Source organism: Arachis duranensis, chromosome 2 (genome assembly GCF_000817695.3).
Source record: "Arachis duranensis cultivar V14167 chromosome 2, aradu.V14167.gnm2.J7QH, whole genome shotgun sequence".
In the NCBI taxonomy this organism is placed as follows: domain Eukaryota; kingdom Viridiplantae; phylum Streptophyta; class Magnoliopsida; order Fabales; family Fabaceae; genus Arachis; species Arachis duranensis.
The window spans coordinates 8,488,214-8,502,426 of NC_029773.3; the positions used below are offsets into that span (position 1 = coordinate 8,488,214).

Here is a 14,213-nt window from a genome sequence, read left to right on the forward strand (position 1 = left end):
TGTCTAAAGAACATCACATTCTCTCTTCTGATGTTTCTGCTCTTCAAGAAAAGGTTAACAAGCTTACATCTGAATTGAACACCCTGAAGACTAGGTTAGCCAGCGTCAGCATGGAGCGAGAGCAATTGGCCAAGCATAAGGAGGCTGCTTCTTCTGTGATTTCTTACAGTGATATTTTGTGGCTGTGATAATTTCCAGCACTTTATTTTGTAAAATATGTAATACTTTGACAAAGTATATTTTTGTCCTACTGCTTCTGTGACTTTCATTGTACACCTCTTTTTGGTGTTATGTTTCCCCTCTTTTTTTTAATATAATATGCATACTTCTCCAGGGGTTTTACCTGCTTGTGTGATCATTTTATTTTGATACACAAATTCTTTTTTTTTTTTTTTGCAAGGGGATGGTATGATTCTAAGAAGAGCAGGATTATCTACTGCTATTTTTTTTCTGCCTCTTTTTTTTAGGCAAAGAAAAGGAAGGTACCCATAACTTTCTTGCCCTATTTATGCTCGACTCTTTTTAGGAGCTGAAGGGTGGGACACTTCACTTTTTTGGAACTATTTTGTACTGCAAATTTTTTTAAGATGCATCACTCACATTTTTTGAGTGTATGATTGCTAAAGCAGTTTTCTCATGTATTGCAGGATGCTTGAAGAATAATATAACATAAACATTGGCTTTTGATAAAGAAGCCTTTTGGAATTGAAATTTGAACTACTAAAGCTGAAATTAGGCATAGTATTTCTTAACATACTTGAAATTGATGGGGCTAGTGGTTGTTCCATGGTCTGGGTCCAGCAGGATACAGTGTCTGTTGGGGTGTACTTCAGAAACAATGTAAGGACCCTCCCATTTGGGAGCCCATTTTGGCAAAGACATCTTCCTCATTACTGCGTCTATTGATTTTAGCACCAGATCACCCTCTAGGAACACCCTGGGCTGAACATGCTTGTCGTAAGCTAACGCTAGTCTCCGGTGGTATTCTTCCATCTTGCTTCCCACAACTTCTCTTTTTTCTTCCAATTCTTGCACCTCAGCTTCACGATCCCTTGCCTTGTCTAACAACATCCTGGCGGTGGGCACTTCAATCTCTGTTGGCAGTACAGCTTCAACCCCAAAAACCAACGAGAAGGGTGTTACTTCGGTTGTTCCATATCTGGTTGTTCTGTAAGCCCAAAGAGCAAGTGGTAGGTATTCACTCCAATCTTTATGAGCATCGGTCACCATCTTTGTGAGTATTTTCAAAAGGCTCTTGTTAGTAGCCTCTGCCTGGCCATTGCCTTGCGGGTAGTAGGGGGAAGACTTGTGATGTTTGATTTGGTATTGTTCAAGAACACCCCACACTCTTTGGTTAACAAAGTGGGTTCTATTATCGGACACTAGAACACTTGGCAGCCCAAACCTGCATATTATATTTTCTTTGATAAATCTCACTACTGCTTCAGCATTTGCTTCCCTGACAGCGACAACCTCCACCCACTTGGTGAAGCTTTCTGTTGCAACTAGAATCCACTTCTTCCCCATTGATGGGGGTTGATTGGTCCCACAAAATCTACCGCCCATGTATGGAATGGGTATGGTGTTTTGAGGCTGTTCTTCTGCACGCTTGGTGCATGTATCAAGTTTGCATGCTTTTGGCATTGTAGACACCTTTTGGCCCAGTTGATTGCATCTTCCTTCATTTTTGGCCAGTAATAGCCAATCCTGATTAGTTCATACCATAAAGCCCTTCTTCCTTGGTGTCTCCCACATACTCCTTGATGGACTTCTTCCAAGACTTTATCTTTTTCTTCATCTCGAACGCATTTTAGCATCTCTACGGTAAAACTCTTTTTGAACAACTCACCTTTTCGCAAGAAGTAGCGTTCTGATCTCTTCTTCAATCTCTCAGCTTCTATTTTCTCTAAAGGCAAAACTCCAGCATCGAGGTACTCTACGATGGGTTGTTGCCAATTGTGAACATTACATATCTGCATGCTTTCTTTTGTTTCTTGACAAGCCTTGCAGGAAGCCTGTAATTCATCACAATGAAACTTCATTTTCGGCCAATAAATACCCCACCTCTGGAGCCTTTGGTACAAACCGGGGCCTTCTTCTCCGCAAGTGGCTCCATGCAGTTGTTCTGCTTTTTCTTTCCCTTCTTCTTCTCCTACACATTTCATGAGGAGTCCATCATTGCTTTTTCTGAACATTTGCCCATTGAGGAGGCAAAATCCTCTTGTTTCTTTGGTGATGTTGAGCGTTCTGAGCTGTTCATGTATAGGCGTTCGCCAATCATTGGTTTTTCCTTCCACAAACATCCCTTCTTCTCTGGCAGGACTTTCAGCTACCCGATGTTCCAAAGCATGTTGTCCATTTTGAATAGTAACTCTACTCCCCAATGTTGCTAAAGCATCCGCATGCTTGTTTTCTATTCGGGGTACATGCTCAAATGAGATCTTATCAAATACCTTCATCATGCGCCACACTTGCTCTCTGCATAAGGCCAGACTTCTTTCCTTCGTGCCATACCCTCCTAGGATTTGTTGTATTATTAGGTTGGAGTCTCCTTTGACATGGAGTTTCTTGATACCAACTTCTTGAGCCATCTTTAGACCGAGCATTAGCGCTTCACACTCTGCCTCATTGTTGGTGCAAGAGAAATCCAATCGAAACATGAAGGACAGGTTTCTTTCATGGGAGTCTGTAAGGATGACTCCTGCCCCTCCTTGAGGATTCGAGGGTGTTCCATCAAACATGAGGGTCCATGTTTCCTCTTCATTGCAAGCATAAACAGTCTCTATTGTTCCTGGAATCTGATCTGGCAACTCTTCAATCGTTGCTTTTTCAGGACAGATCGACAAGAGGTCAGCCAAAGCTTGGCTCTTAATGGTGGTAGGTGTCACCAATTTCACATCATATTCGCTTATTAGGAGTACCCAACAACTCATTCTTCCAGTCAACATTGGCTTTTCAATTAAAAATCTGAGACCTTCATTTTTCGATATGACTTCTACTTGGTGTGCTTGAAAGTAGTGTCGGTATCTTTGTGAGATGTACACCAGAGCGAGACAATGTTTCTCTGGTGAAGAGTATCTTTGTTCCGGCCCTTTCATGGCTCTGCTAACATAAGCAATGGGTTTCTCTTTACCTTCACCTTCTTGTGCAATTAACCCACTAACTGCTTCTTCTCCTACCGCTAAGTATACCTTCAATGGTGCACCAGGCTGAGGGGAAGTCATGGTGTGAGTGGACGTGAGAACGTTCTTGATCTTGTCCATCACAGCTTGGTGGTGTTGTCCCCACGTAAAGGTGTTCTTCTCTTTCAACAAAGGTCTTAGGGGTCCTAAGAGCTCCCCTAATGCTGGTATGAACCTTTGAATGTACCCCAGCTTGCCTATGAACTTCTGAAGTCCCTTGATGTCTTTCGGAGGTTCCATGTCTTGGACAGCTTTAATCTTATCCTCGTCAGCTGAAATGCCTCCTTTGTGGACTCTGAATCCTAAGAACTTTCCAGATGACACCCAGAAGTCACATTTCATGGGGTTCATCTTGAGTCTATACTTTCTGCATCTAGTGAACACAGCTCTGAGGTGTTCTGTGTGTTGCTTCCCGGATGTTGACTTGACAACCAAATCGTCTACATAGTCTTCTACAAAGTCATGTATTATGTCATGGAATATAGCAGTCATGGCTCTTTGGTAGGTTGCTCCAGCATTCTTTAGGCCAAAAGGCATGACAGTATAGTAAAAATTACCTACGGGTGTTCGAAATGCTGTCTTTTCTTCATCTCCCGGAGCCATTCTAATTTGGTTGTACCCGCTAAATCCATCCATGAAGGAGAACCTCTCAAATCCGGCTGTAGCATCTACCATTCTATCGACATCTGGCAGAGAAAAATCATCCTTAGGGCAAGCTTTGTTTAGATCTCTAAAATCCACGCAACACCGGATCTGCCCATTCTTCTTTTTCACTGGCACTATGTTGGCTAACCAAGAGGGATGTTGTATTGGTTTGACAAACTTGGCTATGAGTAACTTTTCGATTTCTTTCTTTACTTGAGCTTCTATTTCATTGGAGAATTTTTTAGGAGCTTGCTTGATAAGAGTTGCTCCTTTCCTCACGGCTAAATTGTGGGTCACCAGGTTTGGATCTAACCCTGGCATTTCATCATAGTTCCAAGCGAACACATCTCTGAACTCTGTTAATAATGCTATCAAATCCCTTTTCTCTTTCTCCCCTAGAGTTTTGCACACGATCAAAGGCCTCGGGTGTTCTTCAGTTCCTAAATTAATCTCTTCCAACTCTTCCTCCTTCTGCTTTGCTTCATCTTGGAGTTGGAAAGGGGCATTTTCTATGCTGCTTTGCAAATGTTCTTTTTCTTGTATACTTAGGATGTCGGGGCCAGGGGAGTTCTGGTAATTTTTCTCCCCTGGACCCCCGAGTTCCTATAGGATACACCATCGATATCTTCCACCTGGGAGAATTTCCTTATGAAGCCCTAGGTCTTCGATTGCTGTTGCTCGTTTTTGGTGTTTTCTTTTGGTGCTTGACCCTGGTAATGCAAGCTGTTCATAGAAACTCGCATCCACTAAATGTGCTTCTCCCGTATCAAAGGGTGTTACAGTGGCTGAGATGCTAATATCCTTCCCTCTCCAACTAGACTTTATGCATTGATGCCAACTTGAAGGAATGCACTGATGTAAATGAATCCATGGACGTCCCAGTAGGATGTGGTAGCTAGAGCTTCCATCCACCACATGAAACTTATTATTGGTCTTTATGGGGCCAACCTCCAAGACAGCATTAACACACCCTCTAGATTTCACACCCACTCTATTAAAAGCATTGAGCCCGACTTGAGTAGGCCTTATCTGATCAGCAGAACCTCCCATTTTTAGAAATATATGAGTGGGTATAATGTTTACCCCTGATCCAGCATCCACCAAGGCCCTTCTGACCTTCATGCCTTCTACTACTACTTCCACGTACAATGGTTTATTATGGTAAAACTCCCCATTAAATGAGTCAGGGTCCCGAAACACCAGGGCGTTTGCATGGGCCTTTGCTAATCTTGTGAGCTGAGCGTTAATGCCCCCAAAACCTTTTTCATGCTTCTGAATGACTCCTATTAGAGCTCTGGCCACCTCTTTCTGAATGTGGGGTTCTAAGCCAAGTTGGTTGAACATGATTCTACAACCTCGAGACTTCAAAAGACCTCTTGTCAAGGTGTCTTCATCCAAGGACTCCTCCATGGTAACCATCTCTTCTGCTTCATCTACGATCTCTGTCAGCATTACCTCTCCTTCAATGCCTATCATTCCAACATCATGTTGAGGGAAAGGAGTACTTTTTACACCTTCTTGGTTTTGTTCCCCATTTAGGAGTATCTTCCCTTCCTTCACTTGCCTATGAAACATCGTCCTTACCACATAACAATCGGTTAACCCATGGCCCTTATTGCGGTGCACCATGCAATATCTTGGATCTCTCAAGTCTTCAGATGTTGATGGCTTTCTATCCGTTCTGGGGTTTAATGTTTCATCCTCAAACCATCCATTTACGACAACCATGGCCTAAGCTCTAGAGAGAGGTAGTGGGGGTAGAGGACTGTTTTTCTTAACACCCTAAGAATAGGAACTCCTTCTGCCCCTGCCATCAGTGGCACACACTTCCAGAGGAGAAACTTCTTTATATCTCCTTTCATTGTGCTTCATTGCCGCTGTTATGTCAGATGCTCTCTTTAAGAGATCAGAGAAAGTGTTTATGTTGCTCATAGAAATATAAATTTGGGATCCATCTTCCACATTTCTAATATACCCGTACACCAATTGTGGCTCTGGGAGAGTGTCTATACAAAGTAAAGCTTGATCTCTGTACCTCTTGACGAACGCTACCAATCCTTCTCCTTGTCTCTGTTTCACTCTCCCCAGGTCCATGATGTGCATGGAGGGTTCCTCTTCCAGGAACTTGTTGCAGAACTCCGTTACTAATTGCAGAACTGGGCATTTCAAATCAGATTGCCCTATGTTGAAGAAATAAGAAAGGCCTAGGAAGATAAGGAAGAAAGGGCTGATGGCCTCTTAGGAGGACTTGGAAAATGACTCAGAAGATGATGAAGAATCCGAAACCAAGTCCCAACAGTGTCTCATGGCTGATCACATCGAACAAGTATGCCTAGCATCCAAGAGGAAGGACAACATGTGGTACATGGATAGCGGATGCTCTAGGCATATGACCGGAAAGGCAATATTCTTCATTAAACTTGATGAGTATGATGGAGGATTTGTCACTTTCGGTTATGATGGTAAAGGAAAGATAGTGGCCATTGGAAAAGTTGGTAAAAGTTTCTCTTCTTCAATAAATGATGTACTTCTTGTAAATGGATTGAAACAAAATTTGCTAAGTGTTAGCCAATTATGTGATCTTGGATATGAAGTTGTCTTTAAAAAATTGGTATGCTTAGTTGTTTGTGAAAAATCTGGGGATATTTTGTTTGAAGCTAAAAGGTGCAATAATGTGTATGGATTAACTCTTGAAGATTTAAAAGACCAAAATGTAACATGCTTTACCTCTCTTGAATCTGAAAAATGGCTTTGGCATAATAAATTGGGTCATGCAAGCATGTACCAAATTTCTAAGCTAGTAAAGAAAAATTTGGTTAGAGGAATTTCAAATATTAAATTTGATAAGGATATTACTTGTGATGCTTGTTAATTAGACAAACAAGTAAAATCATCTTTCAAACCAAAAGATGGAATTTCAACCAAAAGGCCATTAGAAATGTTACATATTGATCTTTTTGGTCCTACAAGAACTCAAAGTTTAGGAGGTAAACACTATGGTCTAGTGGTGGTGGACGATTACTCAAGATTCGATTTGGTACTTTTTCTTGCTCATAAAAATGATGCTTTTCATGCTTTTTCAACCCTTTGCAAAAGAATTCAAAATGAAAAGGATTTAAAAATTGCCCATTTGAGAAGTGATCACGGAAAAGAATTTGAAAACCAGGACTTTGAAAAATTCTGTGATGACTTTGGAATAGCTCATAATTTTTCATGCTCTAGAACACCTCAACAAAATGGGATTGTTGAAAGAAGGAATAGAAGCCTTCAAGAAATGACTAGGGCTATGCTATGTGAGAATGAGGTTCTAAAATTTCTATGAGCTGAAGCTATAAATACAGCTTGTTATATTTTGAATAAGACTATCATTAGAAAAGGGTTAAAGAAAATTTCTTATGAGCTATGGAAAGGAACCCCTCCTAATCTTAAGTATTTCCATGTTTTTGAATGCAAATGTTTTGTGCTTAACAACAAAGAAAATCTTGGCAAATTTGATCTAAAATCTTATGAGGGAATGTTTGTTGGATACTCCACCACTAGCAAAGCCTATAGGATTTACCTCAAAGAACATAGGACCATAGAGGAATCCATACACGTAACTTTTTGTGATTCTAATTCAATTCCCAGTGCTGTGATAGAAAATGATTCAGATTATGAAGATACTGTCAATAAGGGAACCAGCAAAGAAAGTCCCAATACTGTCCCAACTGAAGAACAAGTCAGTCCAATTCTATCTCGTCAGAATGGAGGAGACAATTCTGTTTTGTCTCCTATACCAGATTTTGGACTAGTCCAGCGTGATGAAGCTCAACCAGGCTCAACCTCACTCCGAAAACCAAGAGAATGGAAGTCCATGAAGGGTTATCCTCATGACTTCATCATTGGGGATCCCTCTCAAGGTGTAACAACAAGATCCTCAACAAAGAAGCAATCCAAACCAAGCAACTTTGCTCTCTTGTCACAAATGGAGCCTAATAATGTGAAGCAAGCTCTTGAAGACCCCTCTTGGGTCAAAGCCATGCAAGAAGAGCTAGCTCAATTTGACAAGAACAAGGTTTGGACCTTAGTACCTCATCCGGATGGTAAAAAGGTAACGGGTACTAAGTGGGTTTTCAAAAATAAATTAGGTGATGATGGTAATGTTGTTCATAATAAGGCTAGATTAGTGGCCCAAGGTTATGATCAAGAAGAGGGCATAGATTTTGATGAGTCTTTTGCTCCGGTAGCAAGAATGGAAGCAATTCGTTTGCTTCTTGCTTATGCTGCCCATAAGGGTTTTAAAATGTTTCAAATAGATGTCAAATGTGCTTTCCTTAATGGATTTATTGATAGAGAAGTGTTTGTGGCACAACCCCCCGATTTTGAAGATAAAGAATTTCCAAACCATGTTTTCAAACTTTCAAAGGCTCTTTATGGCCTTAGGCAAGCTCCAAGAGCTTGGCATGAAAGGCTTAGTGCCTTCTTGTTGGAAAATCAATTTCAAAGGGGTACCACCGATACTACTTTATTCATTAAAACATCTAATGATGATATTCTTCTTGTTCAAGTTTATATGGATGATATTGTGTTTGGATCGGCCAATATATCCTTGTGTGAAGAGTTTGGAGAACTTATTACTAGTGAGTTTGAGATGAGTTTAATAGGAGAACTAACATTCTTTTTTAGTCTCCAAATTAAACAAACTCCTAGTGAAACATTCATTCACTAAGGAAAGTATGCTAAAGAATTAATCAAGAAATTTGGCCTAGAAAATTCCAAACCAATGGGAACACCAATTCATCCAAACACTAAACTTGAAAAGGATGATGATGGCAAAGATGTGGATGAAACATGGTATAGAGGAATGATTGGTTCACTCATGTATTTAACCTCCTCTAGACCAGATATTGTTCAAAGTGTGGGTGTATGCTCAAGATTTCAGTCTCACCCAAAGAAATCCCATCTTTCGACCATTAAACACATCATTAGGTACATTAAGGGAACTTGTGATTATGGCTTATGATATCCAAAATCTGATGATTTTTGTGCAGTGAGTTTTTGTGATGCAGATTATGCGGGTGATCAGGTGGATAGGAGAAGCACATCCGGCATGTGTTGCTTCCTTGGAAGCTCACCCAATATGTGGTCAAGCAAAAAACAAGCCACCATAGCTCTATCCACAGCCGAAGCTAAATATATTTCCGTATCTGCATATTGTTCACAATTAATTTGGTTAAAAACTCAATTGGAAGATTACAAATTAAAAATCAATAGTATACCCTTATTTTGTGATAATATGAGTGCTATAAATATTTCAAAAAATCATGTTTTGTACTCAAGAACCAAGCACATTGAGATTAAATATCATTTCATTAGAGAACATGTGCAAAAGGGAACTATTGATATTCAATTTGTAAAATCCAAAGAACAACTTGCGGATATTTTCACTAAGCCCTTGTGTGAAGACAGATTCTGCACTCTGAGAAATAGTTTGGGAATGATTGAATTAAGTTCTGTTGAGAATTTGTGAACTTTTTGATTCTGTTTTGTTTTATCTCGTAGGTAAGCAGGAGATAAAATTATAGAAGTGGAGAATAAGGCATTGAAACAGGGGGAGACTGCGCTGATATTAATTATCTTGGGCCCCACTAAATCTCTTTGACCTTACTTTGACCAGTTTTGAGTTTTCCAATCCATTAATCATGATTTTAGGAAGTTGTCATATCAAATCCTATTGAAAAAGTGGTTGTCAAATCAAATCTTTATTCTTCCTACATCCCTTGATTCTATGAGCTAACCTTTCAGTTTTCAAATCCTTCCTTGGTTAATAACCGTGCCTTTAATAGGTAATAACTCCCTTCATTCTCTCTCCACTCAACATTAAATGCTTCCCTAACCTCCCTCATCTCACCACTCTCTTCGGTCTCTTCCTCTCCCTCTCACCTCTTCATATTTCATAAAATGAAAAAGAAGGTTGCACCAAGAAAGAGTGACCAAATCAAGAAACCCCCAGCCACTTCTACTCCACAAACTCATACACATATCCATATACACTATTCATCCTCTTCATCTCTCTCCTCTCATTCAACTGAAACAATGAGGAAGAAAGTCATCCATCCTCAATCATCATCAAGAAAGAAGAAGGACCCCATTGTTGAGGAAGGAGAAGAGTCACACACATCCTTACCGCCCTCCCGTCCAAAGAAGACTACCCCTGGCCGAAGCTCACAAAAGAAGAAAAGCTTCGAGTTACACAACACAAGAGAACCGGCCAACTTGGAATTACTGGACTTCAAAAACAAATTCAACAAACCTCATTCTCACTATGATCCATTTAGATTCAACACTTAGTGAATCTGGACTCACTGGCCGTTAAAGGAATCAATCTCACTCCTCTGTTTAAAAACCTAAAGTGGACCCCTCTGCTCCACATTCAGAAACTGGTTTACTGAGGGTTGGTGTGAGAATTCTATGCAAATATGAGACTGGTCGATGGCACCATTTATTCCTATGTGAAACGTCTGTATATGACTCTGAACTCTGAGACCATAAGCGCTACCTTAGGGTACACGGATGAGGGACCAAGAGCATACATGTCTGACAAATGGGACTCTCAGGTTGAAGTTACTCACCAGATTGCCCTTCAACACATTTGTGCGAACTTATCTGGCTTGGATGGTTCCATCCCCACTCGTAAGGCCTTCGGCCCCGAGAACTCACTGCTGCATCGGATCATCACACATATCCTGACTCCACAAAGTGGCTCACATAACAGAGTAACAGTTTTTGATTCACTTATTCTTTTTACTCTTGTTACTTCTTCTCAAATTTCATTTGCATACCTTATGATACAACACATGTGAGAATCTGTTAAGAGTACTAAAAAGGCTAATCTCCCATATGGCATGTTTCTCACTAGCATTTTTGAGTATTTTAAAATTGATTTAACAAATGAAGCTGTTGAGAATAAGGTTTTAGTCATTAAGGGAGGAGGAGCTACAGGAAAAAGCATGAAAGGCAAGCATTCTATGCCATCTGAACCGTTAGATAGCGACCTTGAAAGTCGCCCAGCCGAACCTTCTAAGGTGGCTGATTCAATTAGGGAAGTTCTCAACGAATTCCTAAATGTGTCCAAACTCATGGTTCAATCGAACAAGGCTACTCGAAAACTAGCATATGAAAATGAGAAGGCTTGAACAAAATGCAAAGAACGAGTAGGCTTGATGCTTCAAAACTTTGAAGATGAGATGGGGGCTGATGACAAGGACGCTGATTCTGGCTCGGAGTACAATCTCTCGGATGATTAATGTGTTTTCTGGATTCTGGTTTCATTTGGTTCTTTTTTGAACTTTTGTTAGCTTTTTTGGTACTTTTTGTGATACTCTGTTACATACATGGTTACTTTGGATGTTGGTTATATTTTAGGATATTTTGTTTCCAATATTTTTCTGTAGGTGAGCCCCTTTGATGACAAAAGGGGGTTAAAGCTGTTTGAAGAATTGAAGTTGACAGGGGAATAAATCCTTATATGATTCATGATTGCCTTGTTGCAAATTGGTGATTGATGATTTGCTTGCTGCTTGATGCACATGAGTTAATTTTTATAGATATTGATTACTGCCTTCTGGTTTAAATAATTATTTTTGCCAGTTCCTTTAAGCTTTGGTCTAAGAATAAATTCTTATGTTTGCTGTGTTTTGAGATGATCATGTTTGATTAAAAATATTTTCCTTACCATAAATATTTTGCTCTGATATATTGACTGGAAAATATTTTAAAACTGATTGAACAACATTTTTTGAAACATCAAAAATATTTTTTGTGTGCTTGAGCAGAAAATCAAATTATTGATAACAAATGAGTTTTTGTTGTCATTCAAATTCTGCTCATAAATCAAGCCATTCAACATCTTACATTGAATATGTTGAATAACATTGTTGCCTTAGGCTTGATAAAAATTGTTACACGTATAAAGCTTCCCTTGGTAAAATAGCACATATTAAGGGGGAGCCATGTAACAATTGGAAAGGAAGGAATCCAAGTATTCAAAAGGGAGTACTCTAATCCTTAATTTCTTTCCATTTCAATTTTTAATAATGTTTGTCATCAAGGGGGAGATTGATGAGTTTGGAAAACTCTAAATTAATATTAGTGATGACTAAACATTATTAATATGATCAATTGCAAGATTATTAACTTGATATCAATTCACATATGTTAATTAAAATAATTTTGCTGTGCAGGATTTACTAATGGGCCGAAAAGAAAAAAAGAAAACTGTAGCAAGCCCAATTGTGTTAAAAATACATTCAGCATTGATACAAAATTTGTTTTGATCCTTATGGCTGAATTGTTGTTATGTTATTTGGGCCAGAATTTGTGATACAGGCCCAATTGAAATTCTTGTCTCAAGACCATAGTATTTGGTCCGAAATGAAGAAAAGAGAGAAAGCAAATGTTACTTGCTTCCAACGGATCTCTCTATCCCATGTGATGGATTCCAAATTTAATTCAACTATCATTAACTTGCATTGGGAATCATGAGAGAGAAATTAGCATCTGATTTGATTGTGGTCATCAATGCTACACGCTACCTAAAACAAAAAAAGGAAAGAAAATTAATTTAGTTTAATTCATTTGTTCAAATCCATTGAATGCTTTTCTTCTTTTTCTTTCTTCTCTCTCTACTATCTCTTCTCACTCTCAGTCATTTCAACAAAGAAGGCATGGAAGCTATGGCGAGCTACCGTAGGGAAGAAGAAGCAAGTTACAAGACCATTGTAATGATGACAAGAAAAAGAAAACAAAAAGTATGTTGTGGCTGAGATCTTCACCATGAATGGTAAGATTTGGTGAAGTAACCTCAAGCTCTTCATACCAAAAATGGATGAAGAAGATTTCGATCAGCAAGGAGAAGATCCTTGGAGGGATGGCTTGTCTCTGATTTTGCTCAAGCACCACAGGAGGTAGCTACAGTAGCTACGTGATGGAAGAGGCAGAAGCTAGAGCAGATGAAGCTATCATCATCATAACTCATCAAGGGCTAGGAATCCGTCTTGGAGTGCAAGGCAAGATGGATGTCTTGGATTGATAAAGATTGGTGACCAAGGAAGACCTAGAGGTAATTGCATGTTGGTTATTGCATTCGGTTACCTCTCCTCTCTCTCTGGCTGAACCGGTTTGCTTGAAGAAGAAGAAGTTGGATTGGTTCAACACTTCAACCGTGGAGACTTCCCCTTCTATAAATAAGGGTGAACAGCTAGGGCTTGAAGTAAGGAGCAAGAAAAGTGAGTGAGCACAGAGTTCTCATAACTACCCAAACTAACAGAAGTTATTCTCCTTCAATGTATTTCATTGTGTATTTTTCTGTTTAATTTTGTCTGTCTTGAGTCTCATGGTAAAAGGCAAACAAGTGTAAAGTTTGTAAGAAAAAGTCATAGAGCGAAAAAAGGTAGAGTGTACAAAATTAAAAAAAAAGTCATAGATGTCCTTAGAGGTCCTTTGTACATCTGTGTTGTGTTTCATGATTCTGTGGGAATCCCTTTACAAGTTGGGTTAGCACTTTGCAGTTAGAAAGCTTGGCAGTTGACCAAGTCAAGTTCAGGATTGGGCTTAGAATTCTACTGGACTTGTCCCGGATAGGAAGGGTAGTTCCTAGGGAGAATTGGTGTATGAAATCAATGAAGATTATAGTGAAATTCCATCATTGTTGTGATGGAGACTGGATATAGGCTGCATTGAACTTGGCAACTGAACCAAGATACTTCGTGGTATGATTTTTCTCTCTTCTACTCCATTTCTATTTCTGCTGCTCAGGAGATAAAACTGAAACTATCTCTTGCCTAGTTACGAGATAAAAAGAAAAAGTCTCGTGGCTGGGTACGAGACAAAAAGGCAAAAAGTATCCAGAAAGAGTTCCAAAGGTCGACAAGTATTACTAAGCAAAAAAGGGGGCTAAGATTCAACCCCCCATTCTCTTAGCCATTGATAACCATCAATTTTTATTCTTAAAATCTTAAAAATTAATCAAATTAGTTCTTATATAAATTCTTTTATTTTTTTCTTATAATATTAAATTTGAAGTATTTTTTATAGTACTAATTTTAATATTATTTTTTAGACCTTAATAAATAAATAATTAAATTATTATAAAGTTATTTTGTCATTTTTATTTTAAATTTTATATTTTCAAATTGTAATTTTTTATAGTGATATTTTTTATTTAAACGAGTTTATCAAATTATTGTTGATTATATATTTAAAAATTTAATATTTTAAATTTATAATTTTTTTAAATAACTACTATATTTATTTAGTGAGATATAAAAGATTAAAACATTTAAAATAACTACTATATTTATTTAGTGAAATTTAAAATGTTAAAACTATAGTTTTTTAATATTTTAA

At 38.7% G+C, this 14,213-nt stretch overlaps 1 protein-coding gene across 1 annotated transcript; it reads right to left on the bottom strand.

Moving 5' to 3' along the window:
• Window positions 1-732: 732 nt before the first annotated feature.
• Window positions 733-5,555, bottom strand: LOC107473395 (uncharacterized). The gene is made up of 3 exons (XM_052257733.1): window positions 4,608-5,555; window positions 1,850-4,430; window positions 733-1,679 (listed from the first exon to the last, which is right to left on the bottom strand). Exons 1-3 carry the CDS (start codon window positions 5,553-5,555, stop codon window positions 733-735), a joined length of 4,476 nt encoding a protein of 1,491 aa, XP_052113693.1.
• Between the last annotated feature and the right edge of the window lie 8,658 nt (window positions 5,556-14,213).

Coding starts and splice junctions, on each gene's coding strand:
- LOC107473395 (XM_052257733.1), bottom strand. CDS start 5,555: ATGGTTGTCGTAAATGGATGGTTTGAGGATGAAACATTAAACCCCAGA. Junction 4,431..4,607: donor ATATTAGCATCTCAGCCACT/GTAACACCCTTT, acceptor TGTATCCTATAG/GAACTCGGGGGTCCAGGGGA. Junction 1,680..1,849: donor ACGCTACTTCTTGCGAAAAG/GTGAGTTGTTCA, acceptor CCAAAAATGAAG/GAAGATGCAATCAACTGGGC.